The following is a 22798-nucleotide window of genomic DNA, read 5'->3' on the forward strand; positions in this document are numbered from 1 at the left end:
CAATAAGATAGGAAAGGGTGAAGCCAAAGAACGTATATGCACGACCCATGGACATGAAATAAGCGGGGTAGGATTGCCTGAGGGAAGGAGGTACTGGGCAAAGGGGAGCAAAAGGGAAAATCAATTGGGACTCCTGTAACAACATAATCAATGAAATATACTTCTGTTTTCATTGTTAAGTTCACTAAGTACCTGAAATATAACCAACTCCAAATTTCTGTTGAATAAATATATTTCTTGTTTTTAAGTGTATTTTATTATTTTTTTTTAAATTCTTGTTTCCTCATTCTGTACTGGTTGACTGTTTTCTTCTTCCTTAAGTTCCAAAGCATTGATTTGAACTCCGGTATCCTTCCCTTCACTATTGGTTTTGTGTGGATTTTCCTTCGTTTCATTTAGCATAGCCTTCACTTGTTCCCTTATGCGTTTGCCATGCACAAGCATATCTGTCAAGCCTTTGAGCATCTTTATCATCAGTGTTTTGAACTCTGCATCTGTTAGGTTGGCTATCTCCTTATTGCTTAGTTCTCCCACTGGAACCTTGATCCATTCCCTCTTTTGGGTCATACTTCTCTGTCTCCTCATCTTGACAGGCTCCTGTGTTTGTTTGCCTCTATGTTTTTGGTAGAGCTGTCGCTCCAGTTATGTTGTAAGGGGCGGAGCCTTAGGTATTCATCAGTATGGGCGACCCGTTTCACCACTTTGTGGCACTGTGTGTAGGGGAGGGGTCTGAGAGGGAACAATGCTGTTTGTTCAGCACTTGCCACTTTTTCAGGCATTTATCCCAGTTCTGTATGGGACTGGCGCCTCTCTTGCTGTTGCCCTGGCCATTGTCCCCAGAGTGGGTGGATCTTCGGACGTTCTAGGACCGTGGGGGCCCTTTAAACAAGTGGACTTTGCTAAGAGACCAGTTTCTCCCTCCACCCCAAACCCTGTTGGTTTGCACAGTCAGAAGCAATGAGGCTTTATTTTCCCCGGTGCTTGGACTATGAGCTGCGTGGTCTGGTCTGGGGCTAGGAATGCTCCGCAGGTGTCCCTCTCAACTTTTGAAACATGTGAGTGAGTACGCCTTATGCCAGCCTTCCACTTATGCCACCCCCACACTGCATCCTCTCCACCCCAGCTCCACCCCTCCTACCTGTCTGGATGAGTATTTCTTCTTTGCATCTTTGTTTGTTGAACTTCTATGCAGCTCGATATTCTGGAACTTCTGGATGTCTCTAGTTTTGAGGTAATTGTATTCTTTCTTCTTTGTGGAGGGAGATTCAGTGTCTCTGTCTAGGCCTCCATCTTGGCTGGAAGTCTATCAGAACTCCGTTATTTACATTTTTTAAGAGTGCAGTAGTCCCCCTCTATATTGCAGTTCACTTATTACGGCCTCACTGTATCGCAGGATTTTTAAAAATATATTTATTTATCGCAGATTTTTCGCTATATCGCGGGATTTTGTGGTACTGTATACGTATGTTGTTAAAGTTATGTAGGTTTAAGAGTGTAGAATGTGTTTAAGAACATAAGTAGTGTTTATAAAAGTGTGGAAAAGGTTAATAAGGGAGTGGGAAAAGTTAATAAGGAACTGGGAACAGTTTATAAGTGTGTGGGAAGGGTTTATAAAGCCTTAAAATATATAAAAATACTAAAATTAATGTAAGGTTCCTACTTCGCGGATTTCCACCTATGCGGGGGCATCTAGAGAGTACACAATAAATGAGGGAATACTGTATTTGTAACTGAGTCTAAACTGGTTATTACATAACTGGTTTAGCTGGATTGATTCATTTTTATAACATAAACTTTCATATGTTTTATCTTACAAGCCCAGTAGTTTTTTGTTATAATTAATGTGCCATCTTTTTTTCTGTAGCCAAATTTAATCAGTTTTTTTCCTTTTCCTTTCTTCCTCAATGAAAAATGGTAGACTTATACAAGCACTAGCAGCAACTCTATATCTGGATCATTGAAGCGTTTGGAAGATACTGCAGCACGATTTACAAATGCAAATTTCCAGGAAGTTTCTGCGCATACAACTAGTGGAAAAGAAGTTTCAGAGGCTAGAGGGTCAGAGGGCAAAGGGAAGAAATCTTCAACTCACAGTTCAGGTCAAAGGGGAAGAAAACCTGGTGGAAGAAATCCAGGAACGACTGTGTCAACAGCTAGCCCTTTTCAGCAAGGTATTAATTATGATTTAGTTAAAATACTTACTCTATTGAAGATCAATAGTAGTTAAGTTTTGTAAAAGAATTTGTTTTTTACTATTTATAACTCATGGATCATTGGAGATTATTTTATAATTACTTGCTGTAGTAAGATTACTTCCAAGACTAGTGCTCCTTGTTTAAATGTTTTTGGGACTTTGCTTTCTTTTTATGACATGTCTTTCCAAAGTTGAACTATAATTTTAATGTTTAAATAGATATGGAATAAAGTTTAAGTTTGGGGAGAAAAGCAACAGCTGGAGTTTTCCTTTCTGCTTTTTAGAACAGTCATCTTTTTTATAAACTGTATTTACCTTTCCTAATTATACACTAAAACAGTTAAGGTATATATTTTTAGTAAGTAAAGAAGTGTTGGGTACCTTTTTAAGGGATCTAAATATTTCTCTAAATAGTAAGTTGACTATTTTAATGCATTATAAAGCTTGAGTTTAAAGTAGAATTTTGCTCAGCCTACATATCTTTTGGTAAGACTGCTATATTTACAGCAGGTCCAATTGAAAAATAATTTGTTGTTTAACTGAAATTTAAATTTGGGCATGCTGTGCTTTACATGGAATCCTTTTTTATGGAGAACAGAGTAACTCAGCTAAACTTTAGAATACATTAGCCCTATGTTCTAGGTTTTACTTTTGTGTAATTCTTAACACGAAAGCAAATATTTTGAAACATATAAATGTTAAAACTGGTTGAGATAAATATATTAGTAAAGTATACAATAAATGCCCCCCTCCTTTTGTCCCCTAAGAGTAAATGGGGGCAGGGTGTGTGTCTTTTTTTTGACCCCGTTGAAGCTTTTGCTAATAATAAAAATTGTATCCAAAATCTGCCAGGACATAATTTGAATAGGTAGAGAGATTGGGTAGTCTGCTGACCTCAATTAAAACTATATTCATATATTTTAAACTAATAGTTATTTTGGGCTTTAAGATCTTCAAAAAACTATTTTCTTGCCTTACAATACCAAAAATAGACAAATAGATAAATAAAATGCCAAATTTGTTGTTTTATTTTAACAAGTTTATTTTATATCTTTTTTATGCCACTGTGGAAAAAGTAAAATCTTAATTTTTAATGTAACTTTATTCACATCTCAAATGTGATATTAGCAAAATTCAGTCATCTGTACAATTAAGAACATACCTTCCCTGTTAAAATTGTATTTTTGAGTTTTTAATATATCTTTGAAATACTAATTCATTGAAAAGAAATCTCTCATTTTCTTAAGTTTCACAACATTGAGTCTTTTCCTGCCTCTGTTAAGAACTGGGCAGTGAATATGTTATTACTATTTTTTTAAATATCTGAGGTAATAGGCTATAAAAGTTTCAAAAGTTGAAATATAAAGGTAAGATACTTAAGGTATTGGTTTTATTTTTTTCAGTGCAGATAGTATGTGAATTTTAGAAAATATGTATTTAAAGTACTGGATATACTAAATGTTTTAAAGTACTTGTTACACTGTAGTGAGCTTTTAACACCAGCTATAAAAACAAAAATGTGTAGAAAAAAAGACAGATGATAGATCAGAATGGAAAATAAATAACTTTTTTATAGTTGCTAATTAAGTGGCGAATGTCATTTATCCTTAAATGATTGATAAATGTAAATGGCTTCTTAATATGTATGATTTTCTCTATAGACATAGCCTGAAAATGCTTACATAGAAACAAGTACTTTTGTAAATGCATGAAACAGATACTGTCTTGAAAGATATAAACTCTAAATTATTAATGTTCTTTTTTAATAAGCCATTTCAGAAGAGCTCAAAATTAAAAAATCTAAACCTGGATACTTTAGTTAACAAGAAATTCTTATGTGTGAGGAAAAACTATCTTTGTAAATATTTAGGTGGATTTATGTATGATTATTTATGAATGTGCTCTGCAATAAAATATAACACTTAGCTTGAAATTTCCTTTCCACTCCAATAAACACTTCATTTTGAGCTTTTGTTTCTAAATACATTAGTTAAAATATGACATAGTTTAATTTTATGAAACACATTAGATGTGTGGTTACAACTAAGTTTACTTCATTTGACAAGCATGAAGAGAGGGTTTGGTGAAATGGGATGATGAACCAAACTGTTGTTGCATCCCAACCATATTATTTTTCTGCCAGGTAAATAAGAACCTGAGGTTCGTATAGCTCATAATGATGTGAGGGGCCACTAATGTTCTTTACCAAAAGAGTATGGAAAGAATAAGCAGTTGTGAAAGAGATTAACGAGAGGAGGACCTCTTCTATGACTGACTTTACTTTCAGAAAAACAATAGCAAAATGTTAGTGGCTGGTTTCTTTGCTTTGTGGACTGGTGAATGTAAGCTATATAGTTTAGGTTCTTTGTGATCATTATTATTTGATTAAATCTGTGTTTTGGTAGGGTAGCTTTAACTGAATAACAACATTCACCAACATTACCTAGAAGATCAGAACTTATAACCTAAGAAACATCTTTTGGTTCTTTATGTTGAGAACATTTATAATTATATCTTCAGTAATTGAAAAAGAAGTTCCCTTAGTGATTCAAGGTCCAGCTGTAGTCTTGTCAGTGTCTTCTTGAGATTTTGCTATTCTTCAGTCCTTCCTCAAGAGTACACATATTTGGGGGAGAATTGAGGAATGCTGCCTCGGTAAAAGGTAGGTTAAATAAAGCACTTCTTATATCTTGGTAATTGTATAAATAATAGTTTACAATTCAATAACTATAAAATGACAAGTATTGTTTTAAAGATCATTTTGTAGATAAACTTGTTTTCAGTAATAACCCTTTTAAAAGTCTACCTTTTTTAAATAAGTGATGTCCTAAATTTTATAGTTAATTTTTTTCACCCTCTCTTTTTGATGATTATATCATTTCTTCTGCTCATGGGAACTTTTGCATCCAATTTTTTCTTTTCCTATTTCCCCCACCCTCCTTTCTTTTCTTTCTTTCTTTCTTTTTTTTTTTTTTTTACTACAGGCAGTTTTTCAGGAACTCCAGGCAGTGTAAAATCATCTTCGGGAAGTTCAGTACAGTCTCCCCAGGATTTCTTGAGCTTTACAGACTCAGATCTACGTAATGACAGTTACACTCACTCCCAACAGTCATCATCAACCAAAGATGTACATAAAGGAGAGTCTGGAAGCCAGGAAGGGGGGGTAAATAGTTTTAGTTCCATAATTGGTCTCCCTTCGACCTCAGCTGTTATTTCACAGCCTAAAAGCTTTGAAAACTCACCTGGAGATTTGGGTAATTCCAGCCTTCCCACAGCAGGATATAAGCGGGCTCAAACTTCTGGCATAGAAGAAGAAACTGTAAAGGAAAAAAAAAGAAAAGGAAATAAACAAAGTAAGCATGGGCCTGGTAGACCCAAAGGAAACAAAAATCAAGAGAATGTTTCTCATCTCTCAGTTTCTTCTGCTTCACCAACATCATCTGTAGCATCAGCTGCAGGAAGTATAACAAGCTCTAGTCTTCAGAAATCTCCTACATTGCTCAGGAATGGAAGTTTACAAAGTCTTAGTGTTGGCTCATCTCCAGTTGGTTCAGGTAGGGATTTCCCCATTGTTTTTCTCCTTACTTCCACCACTGTTCCTTTTCCATTACCCCAAAAAGTAAATTGATTTTAAACTATTATTGTGATAGTACTTGAGTTGCTAAGTTACATTTGATTATCTTGATGAAAAAAATGTGTTGTGCTCTTAGACAATTTGGTGTTTGGAAAAATATTTGGTACTAATCTGTTACTTAAATAGATGATAAATAGTTTATTGATTTTTTTTAATAAAACATTTAGAATCAATTTCCCATTTTTATTTTTGCTTCACTTGCACAGTATTTTAAAAACCACCTAAGAATTTAATTTGAGGTGTGAAAGTTTTTGCTCTATTTTTGATTGATATTTGCTTTAGAGCTTTCTCAAGATTTCACTCTTTATTTTCTTCATACAAATTCTACTTGAATTATTCCATCTGGAATATTTTTCAGTCAGTGCTAAATGATTTAAATGTATGGATTTTAACAATCACATTTCAGGAGCTGTCTGAAATGATTTATATTCTTTTTGTTTTCCAGTATATTTAACAGTTTCACCATTATCTTTATTATAGTATGAATGAATTTATACATGTTGTTATTCACAGCATTGAGATGCTTCTTTAACATGTATTTATATTGTGATTATTACTGTCAATTTTTAAAAAACTTTAAATGCAAGTTTTTGGAAAGAAACTTAACAGTTTAGATATCAGTTAAATGTCCACATTTGTATTTTAAATTGCATCTTGAATTTAAGGTACTTATTTCTGATTCTAGCAATGAGATTTTGGCTAAAATAAGTTTATGGCTTTTATCGGTTCTAGTTGTTGGTGGAGAGAATGGTAGGGAATGGTATGAAGAAATAATAAATACAATTTAATGAAGAATGTTCATGTATATTTTATAAATACAGAAATGTGGATTTTTATAGTTGTATAGATAATTTCAGTTAATAAACCTAAGAGATACCATTCTGAGGGAGAAAAGATGTGAAAAATAGTAACTATAACTACGTTTGTTTTGTGCCAGGGTCTGTTAGGCACTTTATAATTATTGTATACTCTTCACAGCAGTTTTATGAAGTAAAAATTATTAATATCTCATTTTACAGCTAATAAAACTGAGGCTTAGATACGTAAAATAAGTTGCCTAAGGTCACACATTAGGGATTTCTTATTCTTATACTTATTCTTATTCTTATTCTTATTCTTATTCTTCCTCCCCTCCCCTCCCTTCCCCCCTCTTCTCTTTTCTGTTCTGTTCTTTTCTTTCTAGAAACAGGTGGAAAGTATAGAAGGACTGTTCATTAGTAGCATGAGGGATGGTTCTAAAGCAGGATTTCTCAGTCTTGGCACTACAGTATTGCCATTTTGGTTGGAGTAGTTCTTTTGTTGTGCAGTGCTGTCCTGTGCATTGTAGGATATTTATCAGGATCCCTGGATGCCAGTAACATCCAAGACCCCCCACCCCTTAGTCAAAATTGTTTCCCCCTAGGGAGTAGGGAGCAAAAATCTCCCTTGGCTGAGAACCACTGTTTTGGGCATGGGGGAGGAGGGATATAAATTGCATTGAGAAATTAATTTATTGACAGAATTTAAATATATTGCACACTCGAACATGCATTTTACTTATATAATATGAAACATATTTGACATTTGAGACAAGCATGTCTTAGCAATTAGTTTTAGCCCCTAGTCATAAAAAAGTAAATTTAGATAAATTTACTCAGAAAATAATTGAGTTTATATTCATTTTTAACAAGAGGCACAGTAATCAAGTGGGTGACTTACTGAGAAAATTAAGCCTAAATTTGCTTTTGTGAAAAGAGATCCTCACTGATTTCAGTACATAGAAGTCTAGTCTGATAATTAGTGAATTTCAGGAATTGCATTTAGATGCCATTTGAAACATATCTTCAAATTAATGGAATTAAAATAATCGATTCACATCTCTGAGAAGATTTTTCCTACCTGTTATAGATTTAGGGAGATTTTTGGCATAAGAAATAGTATTTTTTTACACAATGATTACTTTCAGAGGATAATGTTTGTGGTACATCTGTGGAAGAAGAATGAACTTGTATTCCTTTTACCATAAATATTATTTCGTGAAAATAAATGACTTAAATTTATACTTGTTGGGATTTTTTTCTTAAACTTGTACTTAAAAAATCTTAAATTTGTGTTTAAGTTTCTTCTTACACTTATACTTGTGTGTCTTGTTAAAGCTATAGTAATGAACCAAGTTATTTAAAACTTTTCAAGATAATATATTCTTTAATTTCATACATTTTAATAAAATTTTTAGAATTAGATCAGATCTCATTGATACACTTGGTACTAAAAGTTTTCTCTTACCTAGAAGAAGCTGGCCTAATGCCATAGATAATTTAGAAATTATACCTTCTTGGCATAAATTAAGAATTAGTAACTGTTGTTAAAACTTAGTGTATGTTACACACTATCTTAAGCGCTTGACAAGTATCAAGTATTGTTACTCATAAAAAAAGAAACAGAATTCTCACAGCTTTAGGTCGTGGAGCTATGCATTTTCCTTGATTTCAAACAATTATAAAATTCAAGGGATGTTTGCTGATTACAGTTTAAAACCACACTCGAATACATGTCAATCATACTTTAAGGAACAGGATCAATGAGAGAATTTAAACCTGTAATTTAACTTGCAACAGCAGTATCTCCTCTTAGCATGAAAATATTAATATTTCCTTTGGACTAATTTTAGATTGAGAAGTCATTCAGTAATTGTAAAAGTAGGAAACTTTCTCCCTATATAAGTAGGAAAGAGAAAATGTATATATACTGTGTAGTACATTATCAAGACTTGTTTTTCATGGTGCCCTTTTAAAGAGATTTGCTGTAATGGCAGGTTCATAATTTAGTAATAATGAAAGTGACCTTTTTAAGCACCTGTTGGCTATGAGGTCAAGACTATCATATGCACTTTAATCTTAGCTCTGTGAGGTTAGGGGCTGTGTTTGTCATGTGCACCACTGTCTATTCATTGCCAGCACAGTGCTTTGAGCTTAATACTGGGTTGGCCAAAATGTCTGTTTAGTTTTGTCCATAAAATAAAAGACACATTTTTCATTTTCCCCAATAACTGTTGATTTGGATATTTTGAATATGTTGTCTATCTCACGTGTAGTATACATAGATTGTTCTCAATTAATGTCTTGACTTGATAGCTATCAACTTCAACTGGTCTGCCCAAATCTGGAGCATTGTCCAGTGTGAGAAGCCTCCAGCATGAAACTTTGCAAACCACTTTTGACATGTTTAGTCAGTCACAGCATCTTCTCTGTTAACTGCACAACTCTTTCTTTATGATTTTTACCTTTCTTGAAATAATGAAGCATAATATGCTGAAAATGTTACATATTTTCTTCCATCTTCAGTATTAAAATAGCTACACACATTTCACCAATTTTGATGTTTTATTTTTTTAATGCACACTAATATGCTACCTGTCACAAGACAATCTAACAGCATCGTTTTTGAACGAAGTTAAAGACAACTTAAGTGCTACTAGAGCCATCTTATGGAAAAAACCAAATGAACTTTTTGGCTAACCCAGTAAATTTTAAACATCTTTTTTAAAAAAATGAGTGAATACTACAGGTGATCACTGAGAACATATTATGTGGTTAGTATTCTATGTTATTTTGTACTTGCTTTCAGGTGTTTATAATCAGATTGCATGAAAAGCTTTATAAATAATTAAACTTTACAAATTAATTTTACTTGATTGGGGCTTTGGATTGTAAGCTTTTTATTCTAATAAAGTACAACGTGATGAATTACTTACCATTTAACAGTGACTTCTACAAAATGGAAAATTAGTGTGTTGTATTAAGTGATGACTAAAGGTTGTTAAATTTTGGTATCAAAATTATATATTAAGCTTTTGGTTGACTTCTTTCCTACAAATATTCTTTTGAGATCTTAACAAGTAGGCACCCAGTCTTTTGAGACATTGAATATTAGTACAGCATTTGGAAGAGCTGGCGTGCTGTATTTGTCCTTTTCTTTTTTCCTATTTAACCACATTATGAGAGTTCATTATTTACTAAAGTGAAAGTTAACATTTTAAAAAATGTATTGGGGTAACATTGATTAACAAAATTATATAAATTTCGGGTGTACAATTTTATAATACACTCTGTATACTCTATTGTGTACTCACCCCCAAAGAAAGTTAACTTTTTTTTCTTCACAAAAATAAATCTTATTTTCTCTGAGAGACATCTGGTATTTATTAAATGATAAGGAATTGATGGTTTAACATTAACTTTTTTCTTTTTCTTTTTTGTTGTTCTTGTAAGTGACCATATTTAATTTTTGCAGCTACAGAGCTAATTGAGGATCACTTGGTGAAATTACTTTCAGATTCTTCTATACTTTGAAAAAAATTTTTGGTAACTTTATGTCCTAATTATTGATTCCAATGGCCAAATTTCTTTATATTATTATTATTTTTAAAATTAACTATTTAATTATTGTTCTATCATGGTTGTCGCAATTTTTCCCTCTTTGCTCTCATCTGTACCTCCCCCAGCTTTTTTTCTTTTAGTATACTGTCTTTCAAAGTATCCAGTTCCCCGTATTTTAAAGATATTATTTATTCATTCATTCATTCATTCATTCATTTTCAAGAGAGGGGAGAAAGAAGGGAGAGAGGGGGAGAGAAACATTGATTGGTCGCCTCTTGCATGCCCCAACTGGGGATCTGGCCTGCAACCCAGGCATGTGACCTGACCAGGAATTGAACAAGTGACCTTTTCGTTTGCATGCCAAGGCTCAACCCACTGAGCCATACCAGCCAGGGCACAGTTCCCTGTTTTTAAAAATCATAGTTATTGCCTCTAGTTCTTCAATATAATGCCATACCTTTCTGAGTTAAGATACTTGAAGTCTATTTCAATGATGGAATTCTTCAGTGGTGATAAAGGCTACAAAAGTAGATGCTGGAAAGACGCTCTTTTGGTTGTGATCCTATCTACTTAATGTTAAAATCATAAAGATTTCATGGAGATGAGTTACTGATACATCATTTCCATAGAAGTTTGTTCTGACTTATACTGAAAAATGAGTTACAAAAGTTTAATTTGAGCCCATGTAAATAACTATGAAAGGGTTCTTGTTAAATATATCCCTATTTATGCCATATTTACTTGGCTTATAAAATGAAAATGAGAAGCCTTTCTCTGATATAATATGTTAATTAGAAATAGACCGATTCAGTAGACAAATAAGGGAATCACAAAGCTACAAATATTAATCTTATAAACTCACAGGAGTAGAGTTACTAATACAGTCTTGTAGACCAAGGAGTAGATACAGTTATTGAGCATAAATCAAACCTATCTTAATGACTCAGGTTATGATTTTATATACTTTGATTATATTGGTTCATAAATGAAAATTATATAGGATATTGGATGCTGCTAAAACCAGGAAATACCTTGACATAGGCTTTCTTGGAAAATCCCCTGATTTTGTTTTGATCTTTGAGGAGTGAAAATTTAGGCGTACACCATAGCTGTCTTTCTACAGAAATATTAGCTTAAAGGCCAGAATAGCAATATTCCTTTTTTCCCCCCATTGAAAATGTTTTTTGCTATTCTGAGTGTCCTTTAATTATTTTTCAGCCAAACAGCTACTATTTCTCTATAATACACCATGTTAGTCTCTTCAGTAGCTCTCACTCCCTTTTTAAATCTCACTCGTGTTTGATTTGTTAATGAGGTATTAAGTTGTCAAATTCTCCTACCATCTGTCATTTTTGAGTGTCCCCTGTAAAGGACTTATACTAAACTGGTCTGAATGTTTGATATTTTTAACAGCATCAAATTAAATTTCTATTAACTTTACAATCATTGAAAGTGAGTATTTGCTTGCTTTATCATGTTTTGCCTTCTTATTTCAAGTTATTCACAGTGTACCGAAGAGTAGGCTCGACTCTTGAGGCACACATGTGGTTGCCTGGAGGACTCTGTTGTACACATGGTTCCTAAAGGTCATGTTTTTGGTTTATTAATAGCCAGAGAATTCCCAGATATCCTTCCTTTTAAAGAACTTGGCCAATAGTGTTAGCCACAATGGAATGCCAGTTGTTTCCAGGATTAGTAGGGTTGTGAGTCACAACCTTAGTCCTGATTTTATCAAGTGTTCTTGCCTTTGCAATGCTGTGTAGAAATTTATTTCCCATTTTCTGAGCAGCTTTTGCTTTTAACAGTGTTTTATTGCCTCATGTCACCTTCTGCTTGTTCTCATTTGGTGGAGGAAAAGAATAAGAATAATGGTTTATTCATTCATTAGCGTCATCAGAATTGAAAGGTTACGAGAACATAAGCTGAGTGTAGTTTAATGCGTTTTATACTATTCTATAAATCATAATGGATTCTGCTTGTATATGAACTAAATTTTCATAAATTGTAACTTCTAATTGACCACAGCATTCAAATGTTTTTGATAAACTGTTCACAGCTAGTGAATTACATAAAATTCATTAGTTTATCACATTGCCTCCCTACACTTTCTCTTAGTAGTGAATCCATTTATTCTTAGACATTTATTATACAGATTCCTTTGTAATCCTTTATGTCTTTTCCTCATGCTTTTCCCGCACATGCGCGCACACACATTCCCACACTATCCCATTAAGATTTGTGAGTATTCCGTCATGTTAGGTCTTACTAACCCTTACGTCCCAATTACTGGTTTCTAATTTCTGTTCCCACAGTTTGTTTGCCCTTCTCAGCTAGACTTTTAGGAGAATGTTTTCCTGTTTTTCGGACTTCTTTTTCTACTCTTGAGTCACTGACGACTTCTTTGTTGATTTCCTTTATCCTCCCTCCCAACAGAAATTTCCATGCAGTATCGGCATGATGGAGCTTGTCCAACAACTAGTAAGTTGTCAAACTGGGTTGGTAACCCAGGCTTTTTGACTCCTACTCTAGTGCTTTTTCTAGTATATTGTGCCACCTCTGAGCCTCTAAATTTTAATTTTCCAGAATACAATTTGTTTTTAATTGAATAGATTTCTTTCTCATGCAAAAATATCTTAAGTTGTTGCTCTGTCGTGTGTTCAGGATCCATATTACAGTCAGATTGTGAACACATTTTAATTATTATTTGGCCCTTTAATATGATGCTTCCATTGCAGAATTGTGACGTCTTTCACTAGTGAAGTAATATTTTCAGTATTTTGGTTTTCATTAATCTTGATGTTAATAATTTTTCAGTATTTGTATAGTATTGACATTAGATAGCTTTCTTGCTTAGACTGCTACATTTGTTGACACTATGAAGTTCAAGATATGAGAATGTTTGATGGGGTTAGATGATAAAATGAGGTTTTTCTTTGTAGTAAATATTGTTGCGTGTGACCAAAGGTGGATTTACCTATATGGAAATGCATTTAGGTAGTCACTTTTTGCAAGAAAGCTGTTACATAGACAGACTACTAAGCACCTTCTTAAAAGTGATTTTACATTTGTATTTATTGCTAAGGAAACTTGTCATAATTATAAAAATGTATCTCACATTTAAATTTAGTAGGAAATATATTGACAAATACAATACTTAGAATTTTATACCATGTAAAAAATGAGCTGACCTTGCAGTTTTAATAATACAAGCAATGATACTGAGATTTTATCATACTGATTTAGTCTATGCCTATGTATTTGTTTTGTGTGTTTGAGAATGATCTTAACCTGAAGTCCTTTTTTCCTTACTTAAAAGCTTTCTCAGAGTTGCTGAATGCAATACATAATGGTAAGTTTTATTAGAATCTTCTCTGGTGGTTCATTGATCACAAAGGTTGCTTTTTATAAAGAATCCTGATTAAAAGCTTGCATGTTCTATTGATAAGATAAAATCCAGCTTTACCATGAGTCAGCTGTTCAGCAACTTGGTGAAAACTTTTTGTAGACTGCCTGCGGGAGGATAATAGATCAATATAGTTCATCACTTTGGCTTTTATTGTCTCTCTGTGAGGAAAAATGTAATAGTGTTGTTCTAGTTTTATGAAAGTCTTCTCTATTTTTGCAAATAGTTTTTGTAATTCTTTTGAGTTCTCTCTTGCCGGTGCAATTAGTAATTGGTACCTACCTTCAGGACTTTATTGCTTCTTCCATAACTTGGAATGAGAATTTTATTTTTAGGATTTAGATTAGTGTATAGATTACTTTTATAATTTACCCCTATATTTCATATAAAGAATAAAAGGAAGATAGCCTTTTAAATTATGTCTAATTTGAGACCAGGTTTTCTTTATTAACTTTATGAAGTCTTGCGTATCTTGTTAATGTAGTTTAATTTGTGATCAGTTTGCATTGTGTTTGCGTTCTATGTCAGGTGTTTACAAATCTACTGCCAGTAAGAGAATAATGGTATGGTGAGCAGGCATAGATACTCATGTTGATTTGAAGGTGGGGGTGGTTGGAACATGATTTTATAAATGATTGTTTTATTAATGCATAAATTTATTTATAACTCTTGCTTCTCTGTGTAATCTGGAACTGCAGAGTCTTAGATAATGAATATTCTAGATAAAAAGGAACTCTTGAACGTTAGGTCCTTAAAGGAAAAGGGATCGGAAGCATTGTGGAGAATAAACTAAAACATGTTCCCCAGTTTGCATAGGTAGATTTACACTTGCTCTTTAGTTTTGGGATGTTAGTATCTGGAGTCATGCTGAAAGTTTAAAGAGAGTATACTTGCGGTAAAAAGAAAGTAGATATCATGAGAATTGATATTGTGAATGAACTGGGATGTATTGATTTAATGGGACACTTGTCATGTTTCTCTGGATGAATGAAATTAATGTCATAAATTAATGTGATGAACACAGATTTTCTTTACAATTTTTGATCCTTACAACATTGTTTGAGAGAGAACTCTCAAGTAGTCTTAGTCACAATATAGAGAAACAAAATAAATAATGGACTTACAGTTTTTCTTATTTATTTTGTAACTGGAAGTTTGTATGTTTTGACTTCCTTTACCAATTTTGCCCTTCCCCCACTCCCCCCCGCTCCCCCCAGACAACCGCCAATGTGTTGTCTATATCCATGAGCTCATTTGTTTAATATTCCACATATAAGTGAGGGCATACAGTATTTTTTTTTTCTGACTTATTGTACTTAGCATTAAGCCCTCAAGTTTCATCCATGTTGTCACAAATGGCAAGATTTAGTTCTTTCCTTATGACTGAATAATATTTCAATGTGTGTGCATTTCTTTTATCCATTCATCCATCAGTGGATATTTAGGTTGTTTTCATGTCTTGGCTATTATAAATATTGCTGCAATGGACATGGAAGTGGATATATAGTCATTCCTTGGTATCTACAGGGAACTGATTCCAGGACCCACCCCCGACACCCAAATCTATGGCTGTTCAAGTTCCTTATGTAGAATGGGCAGAGTATTTATATATAACCTACAGACACCCTCTCATATACATTAATCTCTGGATTACTTATAATACCTAATAGAATGCAAATGTATGTAAATAGTTATATTGTTTAGGAAATAATAAGAAAAAAGTTCGTTTGTGTTTAGCAGCAATATAACATTTTTCCCCCAGTGTTTTCAATCTATAGTTGGTTGAATCTGCATGTGTGGATCTCACAGATGTGGAGGGTCCATCAGCTGTATCTTTTCCAATCAGTGTTTTTGTTGTTGTTTTTGGAAAAATACCCAGAACTGCAATGGCTAGATCATATGGTAGTTCTACCTTAACATTTTGAGGAACCTCCAAACTGATTTTCCTAGTGATTGTACTAATTTACATTTCCATCAACAGTGCACAAGGATTTCCTTTCTCCACATTCTCACCAACACATTATTCCTTCTCTTTTCCTTAATAGCCATTCTAACGTATGTGGGATGATTAACATTTATGTTCCTGATGATTAGTGATGTTGAGCATCTTTTCATATATTTTTGGCCATTTGAATGTCCTCTTTGTAAAATGTCTATTCACATCCTTCTGTTTTTTTTAATTGGATGTTTTTATTGTTTATTTTTGCTCTTTATATATTTTGGTTATTAACCCCTTATTCTTATATATGTGATTTATAATTGTTTTCTCCTGTTGAATATGTTGCCTTTTCATTTTGATGGTTTTCTTTGCTGTGCTGAAGCTTTTTAGTTTGGTGTAGTCCATTTGCTTATTTTTGCTTTTAGTGTCAGATCTAAAAATATCATCACCATGAGCAGTGTCAAGGAGTTTATTGCCTACATTTTCTTCCAGCAGTTTTATGGTTTCAGGTTTCAAATCTTTAATCCATTTTTAGTTAATTTTTGGGTGTGATGTAAGATAGTGGTCCAGTTTCATTCATTATATGTGGCTGTCCAGTTTTCCTGGCACCATTTATTGAAGAGACTGTTCTTTTCCTGTTGTATATATATTTTTATTTCTTCATTATAAATTAATTGACCATGTATGTGTGGGTTTAATTATGGGCTCTATCCTCTTCTACTGATCTATGTGTTAGTTTTTATGCCAGTATTTTACTGTTTTGATGATTGTAGTTATATAATACAGTTTGAAATCAGAGACTGTGGTGCCTCTGCTCTGTTCTTTTTTCTCAAGATTGCTTTGGCCGTTTGGGGTCTTTTGTGATTCCACACAAGTTTTAGGACTTTTTTTTATATTTCTGTGAAAAATGCCTTTGGAATATTGATAGGAATTGCATTGAATCTGTAAATTGTTTTGGCTAGTATGGATATTTCAGCAGTATTAATTTTTTTTCAGTCCATGAACATGGACTATCTTTGCATTTATTTGTGTCTCTTTCAGTTTCTTTAATATCTAACAGTTTTCAGTATATAGAACTTCCACTTCCTTTTTTAAGTAGATTTTATTGATTATGTTATTACTGTTGTCCCAGCTTTTTCCCCTTTGCCCCCCTTCTGTCCAGGATCTCCCTTCTTTAAGCTGCCCCCCACTGCCTTAGTTCATGTCCATGGATTATGCATATAAGTTCTTTGGCTTCTCCATTTCCTATGCTATTCTTAATATCCCCATTATTTTTGTACCTACCAGTTATGCTTCTTGATTCCTGCACCTTTCTCCCCATTCTCCCCCTTTGCCCTCTTCACTGACAGCCCTTCATACAGTCTCCATATCTATGGTTCTGTTCAGTTGTTTGCTTAGTTTTTGTTTTTTTTTTTTTTTAGATTCGTTTGTTGATGGTTATGAGTTTGTTTTACTGTTCATAGTTTTGATCTTTTTCTTAAATGTGTCCCTTTAACATTTCATATAATAAGGGGTGATAAACTCCTTTAGCTATACTTGTCTGGGAAGAACTTTATCTGCCCTTCCCTTCTAAATAATAGCTTTGTTGGATAGAGTAGTCTTGGTTGTAGGTCTTTGCTTTTCATCACTTTGAATACTTCTTGCCAGTCCCTTTTTGCCTGCAAGGTTTCATTTGAGAAATCAGCGGACAGTCTCATTATGGAAACTCCTTTGTAGGTAACTATCTGCTTTTCTCTTGCTGCTTTTAAAATTCTCTCTTTATCTTTAACCTTTGATGTGTCTTGTTGTGGTCTTCTTTGGGTCTAGCTTGTTTGGTACTCTCTGTGCTTCCTGGACTTGTATGTGTATTTCCTTCTCCAAATTTGGGAAGTTTTCCTTCATTATTTTTTCACATAAGCTTTCAATTTCTTGCTCTTCCTCTTCTCCTTTTGGCACCCCTATGATTCAGATGTTGGCATGTTTAAAGTTGTCTCCTCGTTTTTTTCAATTCTTGTTTCTTCATTCTGTACTGGTTGACTGTTTATTTCTTCCTTAGGTTCCAAATTGTTGATCTGAACCCCAGCTTCCTTCCCATCACCATGGATTTCATGTGCATTTTTCTTCATTTCACTCAGCATAGCCTCCACTTCTTCACTTAGGTGTTTACTGTACTCAAGCATTTCTGTCAAGTCTGTGAGCATCGTTATCACCAGTGTTTTGAACTGTGTATCTGTTAGGTTGGCTATCTCCTTGTTGCTTAGTTATCCCACTGGAGCCTTGATCTGCTCCCTCTTTTTAGCCGTACTTCTCTGTCTCCTCAGCTTGACAGCCTCTTGTTTGCCTCTGTGTCTTAGGTAGAGCTGTCCCACCTGTTATGGTGTAATGGGCAGAGCCTTGGGTATTCATCAGTGCTGGGTAACCGTTTCACCACGTTGTGGCGCTGTGTGTGGGGCAGGGGTCTGAGAGGGCACAATGCTGCTTGCTTTGCACTTGCCTCTTTTCCCATCCCTTCACTCGATTCCCCATGCTACTGGAGCCCCTTTAGCTGTTGTTCTGATGATGATTCCCAGAGTGGGTGGTTTGCGGACATTCTAGGACGGGGTGAGGGCTCTAAACAGATTCTCTTGAGATGGGGAGTTTCTTCCACTGCCTCAGCCTCCACTGGTTTTCAAAGCCAGAAGCAATGAAGCTTTATTTTCCCAGCGCTGGAACCATGACTCTTGATGATTAGATTGGGCCCAACCAGGCAACCCAGGATAACCAATGATGTTTCCATGTCAAGGTTCTTAATTAAAAGACTTTTGTGTAGTTGCTTTTGCCATTTAAGGTAACATTCACAGGTTCTGGGTATTAAGGCATGGATGTATTTGGTGGGGGCAGGAGAGTGGGGAGGCCTTACTCTGCCTACCATATTTGCTCACCACTGTTCTGACTGCTTCACTTCAAGAAGGTATTACTCAAATCATTCAGGGTTAGGTTTTATTAACAAACATATTTAAAGAATAGTATTGGCTCTAGCACCTCTTTGGTTAACTCTTCTCCCTTAAATTACTAGTGACCAGTTCTTATTAACTATTCTAGGAGATAGTCAGGGTTATTTATTTATTTATTTTACTTTATTTTTTTGCATTGAGAGTTTGATCACTCTGTTTTGAAGCACTTTGTATTCCACTACAACATTTTTCTTTCTTTTTTTAAATTATAAAATATTTCAAAAGTACAGAGATTAATTCAGACATCATGAATTCATTACAGATTTAATACCTGATAATATCTTTGACTTTTATATGAAATACTTGATACATTGAAGGCAATATGGAGAAGTTCCATAGCACACACTAATAAAACAAACATTCAGGAACCTGCCACCAATTTAAGAAATACAATATTACCAACACTGTTGAATCTAGCACATGCTTGTCACCATTGCAATTCCCAGAGGAACTATCCTGAATGTTATATTTATGTTTACTTTGCTTTAATTAGTTATTTTGAATGCATGCATGCCTGCCCTTTTCCCATTTTTATATTTCCTCAAATAAATGATTCTTGCTCTACTACTTCAGTATCTCATTTTAGTGAGATAAGATACAATTCATATAACATAAAAATTATTTAAATCATTAAAAAATGCATAATTTAGAGTTTTTTCCCTATAGTACATTCACAGTGTTGTGCATCTGTCACCATTGTCAAATTCCAGAACATTTTCATCAACCCAAAATCACATAATCCCAATGCTTCCCCTCATCCCCCACAATCCAACGATTTTCAGACTTTTTCATATTATGGCACTCATAAACTAATTTCTAAAATTCTGCGGCACACCAAAAAAAATATTTTTTATGCCAAGCTGACAAAAAAAAAATTGGTATAATTTTGATTCATTCACACCAGATGGCTGTTGTTGTGTTTGCTGTTGTCATTGGTTTATTTGACAATCTAAGGCAAAAAAAGTCCTTGTCCCTGACTAAATAGTCAGGTATGGCATGTTTTAAAAATTCTTGTGGCACTGCCTCTTTTGGCACACTGGTTGAAAACCTCTGCACTTACCTACTTTCCTTCTCTCTGGATTTACCTATATTAGACAAACAGGGAATCATACAGTATGTGGCCTTTTTGTGTGTGGTTTCCTTTTCTGAGCATAATGTTTTCCATGTTTAAGCTTAAGCTCTATCCATGTTGTAGCATGTATCAGTTCTTTTTTTTTTTTTATGACCAAATAATTAATATACATTGTATACATACACCACATTTTGATTTTCCATTCATTAGTTGATGGACACTTGGGTTGTTTTCAGTTCTTGACTAATATGAATGATGCTGCTGTGAACATTCATGTACAGATTTTTGTGTAAACATATGTTTTTGTTTTGGGTATATATTTAGGAGTAGAATAGCTAGGTCATATGGTAACTTGATGTTTAACTTTTTGAGGACCTACCAACTGTTTTCACAGAGGTTGCACTATTTTTTCATTGCCATTAACAATGTTTTGACGGTATGAGGGTTCTTAGTTCTCTACATCCTCATGAAGACTTCCTATTTTCTATTTTAAAAAAAATTATATCCAAGTGCGTGTGAGGTGGTATTATTGTGATTTTGATTTGCATTTCCCTAGTGATTAATGACATTAACATTTTTTCATGTTTTATTGACTGTTTGTATATCTTCTTTGGAGAAACATATCTTCTGTGTCAATTTTTGTAGTTTGTATGTTTCTAAGAATTTGACCATTTCATTTGCTTTTTTAATTTCCTGGCATACAATTGCTTGTAATATTCTTTTTATAATACTTTTTATTTTATCTAAGTGGGTAGTAAGGTCCTCTTTCATTCCTGATTTAGTAATTTGAGTCTTCTGCGCATCAGTTTAGATGCAGATTTGTCAATATTGTTCATCTTTTAAATCAACGTTTGTTTTTATTCATTTTCTCTGTAGTTTGTCTCCTCCTTACCGCATTTCTGCTGTTTACTATTTCCATCCTATGTGTTTTGGGTTTAGTTTGTTTGTTTTTTTCCCTTGTTTCTTAAGGTGGAAAGTTAGATTATCGATTTTAGGTTTTTTTGAAAGTAGGCCTTTCTGTAAGTATGTCAGTATCCTTTATGATTTCTTTCAGTACCCTCTAATTGCTTTATTTCCAGTAGCCTCTCCTCTACTCTTATCATCATATGCATATTCTCTCAGAAAATATTTTTTATGTGCCTACAGATTCAGCTATTGTCTATACTCATTAGATTTCCAAATCTGTGCCTCTAATGTAGAATTTTCTCTTGAGCTTCAGACTTATTTCCAACAACCTAACAAACAACTTTTTCCCTATTTCCACTCTAAGCCTGCTTCTTTTCTTGTCCTCTTTATTGCCTTATGGTACTTAGCCACCTTACCAGAGCTGTCCTAGGGAGGTAAAGTAGATTCTCCCCTCTCATTTTCTTGGTTATCATTTGTTTTTTAAAGGTTTTTTCCTCTGTGTGTGTGTGTGTGTGTGTGTGTATTTAATTTAATTTGTCTTTATCTTTCCTCTGCTTGGGTAATCCTATGTAATTTGTCATACAAACTCTTTCATCAACTCCCTAACCTCCATTCCATTATCCAGTTCATTCTCTAGGTTCTACTAGAGTCAGTTCAGTATTCCCTCACTTATTGCCGGTATTATGTTCTAGACGCCCCCATAATAGATAAAAATCCGTAAAGTAGGAGCCTTACATTTATTTTAGTATTTATATATATTTTAAGGCTTTATAAACCTTTCCCACACACTTATAAACCGTTCCCAGTCCCTTATTAACCTTTCCCACTCCCTTATTAGCCTTTTCTACACTTTTATAAACACTACTTATGTTCTTAAACATATTTTACACTCTTAAACCTACGTAACTTTAACAACATACGTATACAGTACCGCAAAATCCCGTGATATAGCGAAAAATCCATGATAAATAATTAAATATAATATTTTTTAAAATCCTGCGATACAGTGAGACCGCGATAAGTGAACTGTGATATAGAGAGGGACTACTGTAGTCTTATTTAAAATTGCAAGTCAGACCATGTCACTATCTTACTTAAATTCTTAAAAAATTTTCTGGTATTTATGGGATAAAATTCATATTCCTTAGCATATGGAGGGTTTCTGTTGTTATTGTTGTTAATAACTTGGCACTTAACTAACTCTCCAGCCTCATTGCTTCTTCTCTCCAACTGTATGCTGCATCAATATAATCTACTTGTAGTTTCCTGGTCCCCTCTTTTCTACCAAATCTGTAATTTAGATTTTGGTTATATCTTCTGGTATGGCCTTCCTCCTTTCTTTAGTGAAAGTAGAATTTAAAACTAAGCATAGTTTATTTCATTGTATGTATGTACCACAGCTTTTTTATCCATGCGCCTATTGGTGGCTTGCTTCCATATCTTGGCTATTGTAAATAACGAATGCTGCAATGAACATAGGGTTACATATATTCTTTCAAATTAGTGTTTTGAGTTTCTTGGGATCTGTTCCAAGAAGTGGAATTGCTGGGTCATAAAGCAGTTCTATATTTAATTTTTTGGGGGTCCTTTATACCGTTTTCTATAGTTGGCTGCACCAGTCTGCATTCCCCTCAACAGTACATGTAGGTTCTCTTTCCTCCACATTTTGCCAGCACTTGTTTGTGGATTTATGTATGATAGCCATTCTAACAAGTATGATGTAATATCTCATTGTGGTTTTAATTTGCATTTATCTGACAATTAGTGACATTGAGCATCTTTTCATAAGTCTGTCAGCCATCTTTATGTTCTCTTTGGAGGAGTATCTATTCACTTCTTTGCCCATTTTTAAAATCAGATTGTTTGTTGGTGTCGAGTTGCATGAGTTCTTTGTAAGTGTTGGATATTAACCCTTTCTTGAATGTATCATTGGCAAATATTGTATCCCATTTATTAGGTTGTCTTTTGGTTTTGTTGATAGTTTATTTTGTCATGCAAAACTTACTAGTTTGATGTAGTTCCATTTGTTTATATTTTCTTTTCTTTCCCTTGTCTCATGTAATATATCAGAAAAATTACTGCTAAGAGAAATGTATGAGGGGGCACTTTGTAAAGTATCTGATTATATAGGCAGAATTCTGTTACCTGAAACTAATATAATATTAAATGTGAACTGTAATTGAAAAATAACATTAACGAGTAGGAAAAAAAGAGCAAAATAAACTAAGAAACAAAATTTAAAACCTAAAACTAAGCATAGTTATTTTATCTCCTGCCAAATTTTTTCTGATACTTTTTGTAGAATTATTACTTAAAAAAA

The 22798-nt window shown here is 33.8% G+C and overlaps 1 protein-coding gene across 9 annotated transcripts in view; it reads left to right on the forward strand.

The window, feature by feature from the left end:
• The window catches only part of MLLT10 (MLLT10 histone lysine methyltransferase DOT1L cofactor), a 215856-nt gene that overhangs the window by 138045 nt on the left and 55013 nt on the right, over positions 1–22798 (forward strand). For 4 of the 9 annotated variants that reach the window (XM_090266584.1, XM_090266583.1, XM_090266582.1 and 1 more), the window contains 4 exons: positions 1919–2171; positions 5179–5748; positions 12620–12664; positions 13503–13535. In XM_090266584.1, the coding sequence (XP_090122710.1) occupies positions 1919–2171; positions 5179–5748; positions 12620–12664; positions 13503–13535 (901 nt within the window). The remainder of the gene's footprint in view (positions 1–1918; positions 2172–5178; positions 5749–12619; positions 12665–13502; positions 13536–22798) is intronic. The other 5 variants (XM_090266588.1, XM_090266585.1, XM_090266589.1 and 2 more) reach the window with 5 other exon arrangements.

The sequence above is a fragment of the Furipterus horrens genome, unplaced genomic scaffold, assembly GCF_987537825.1.
Source record: "Furipterus horrens unplaced genomic scaffold, mFurHor1.1.pri manual_scaffold_2, whole genome shotgun sequence".
NCBI classification, from domain to species: Eukaryota; Metazoa; Chordata; class Mammalia; order Chiroptera; family Furipteridae; genus Furipterus; species Furipterus horrens.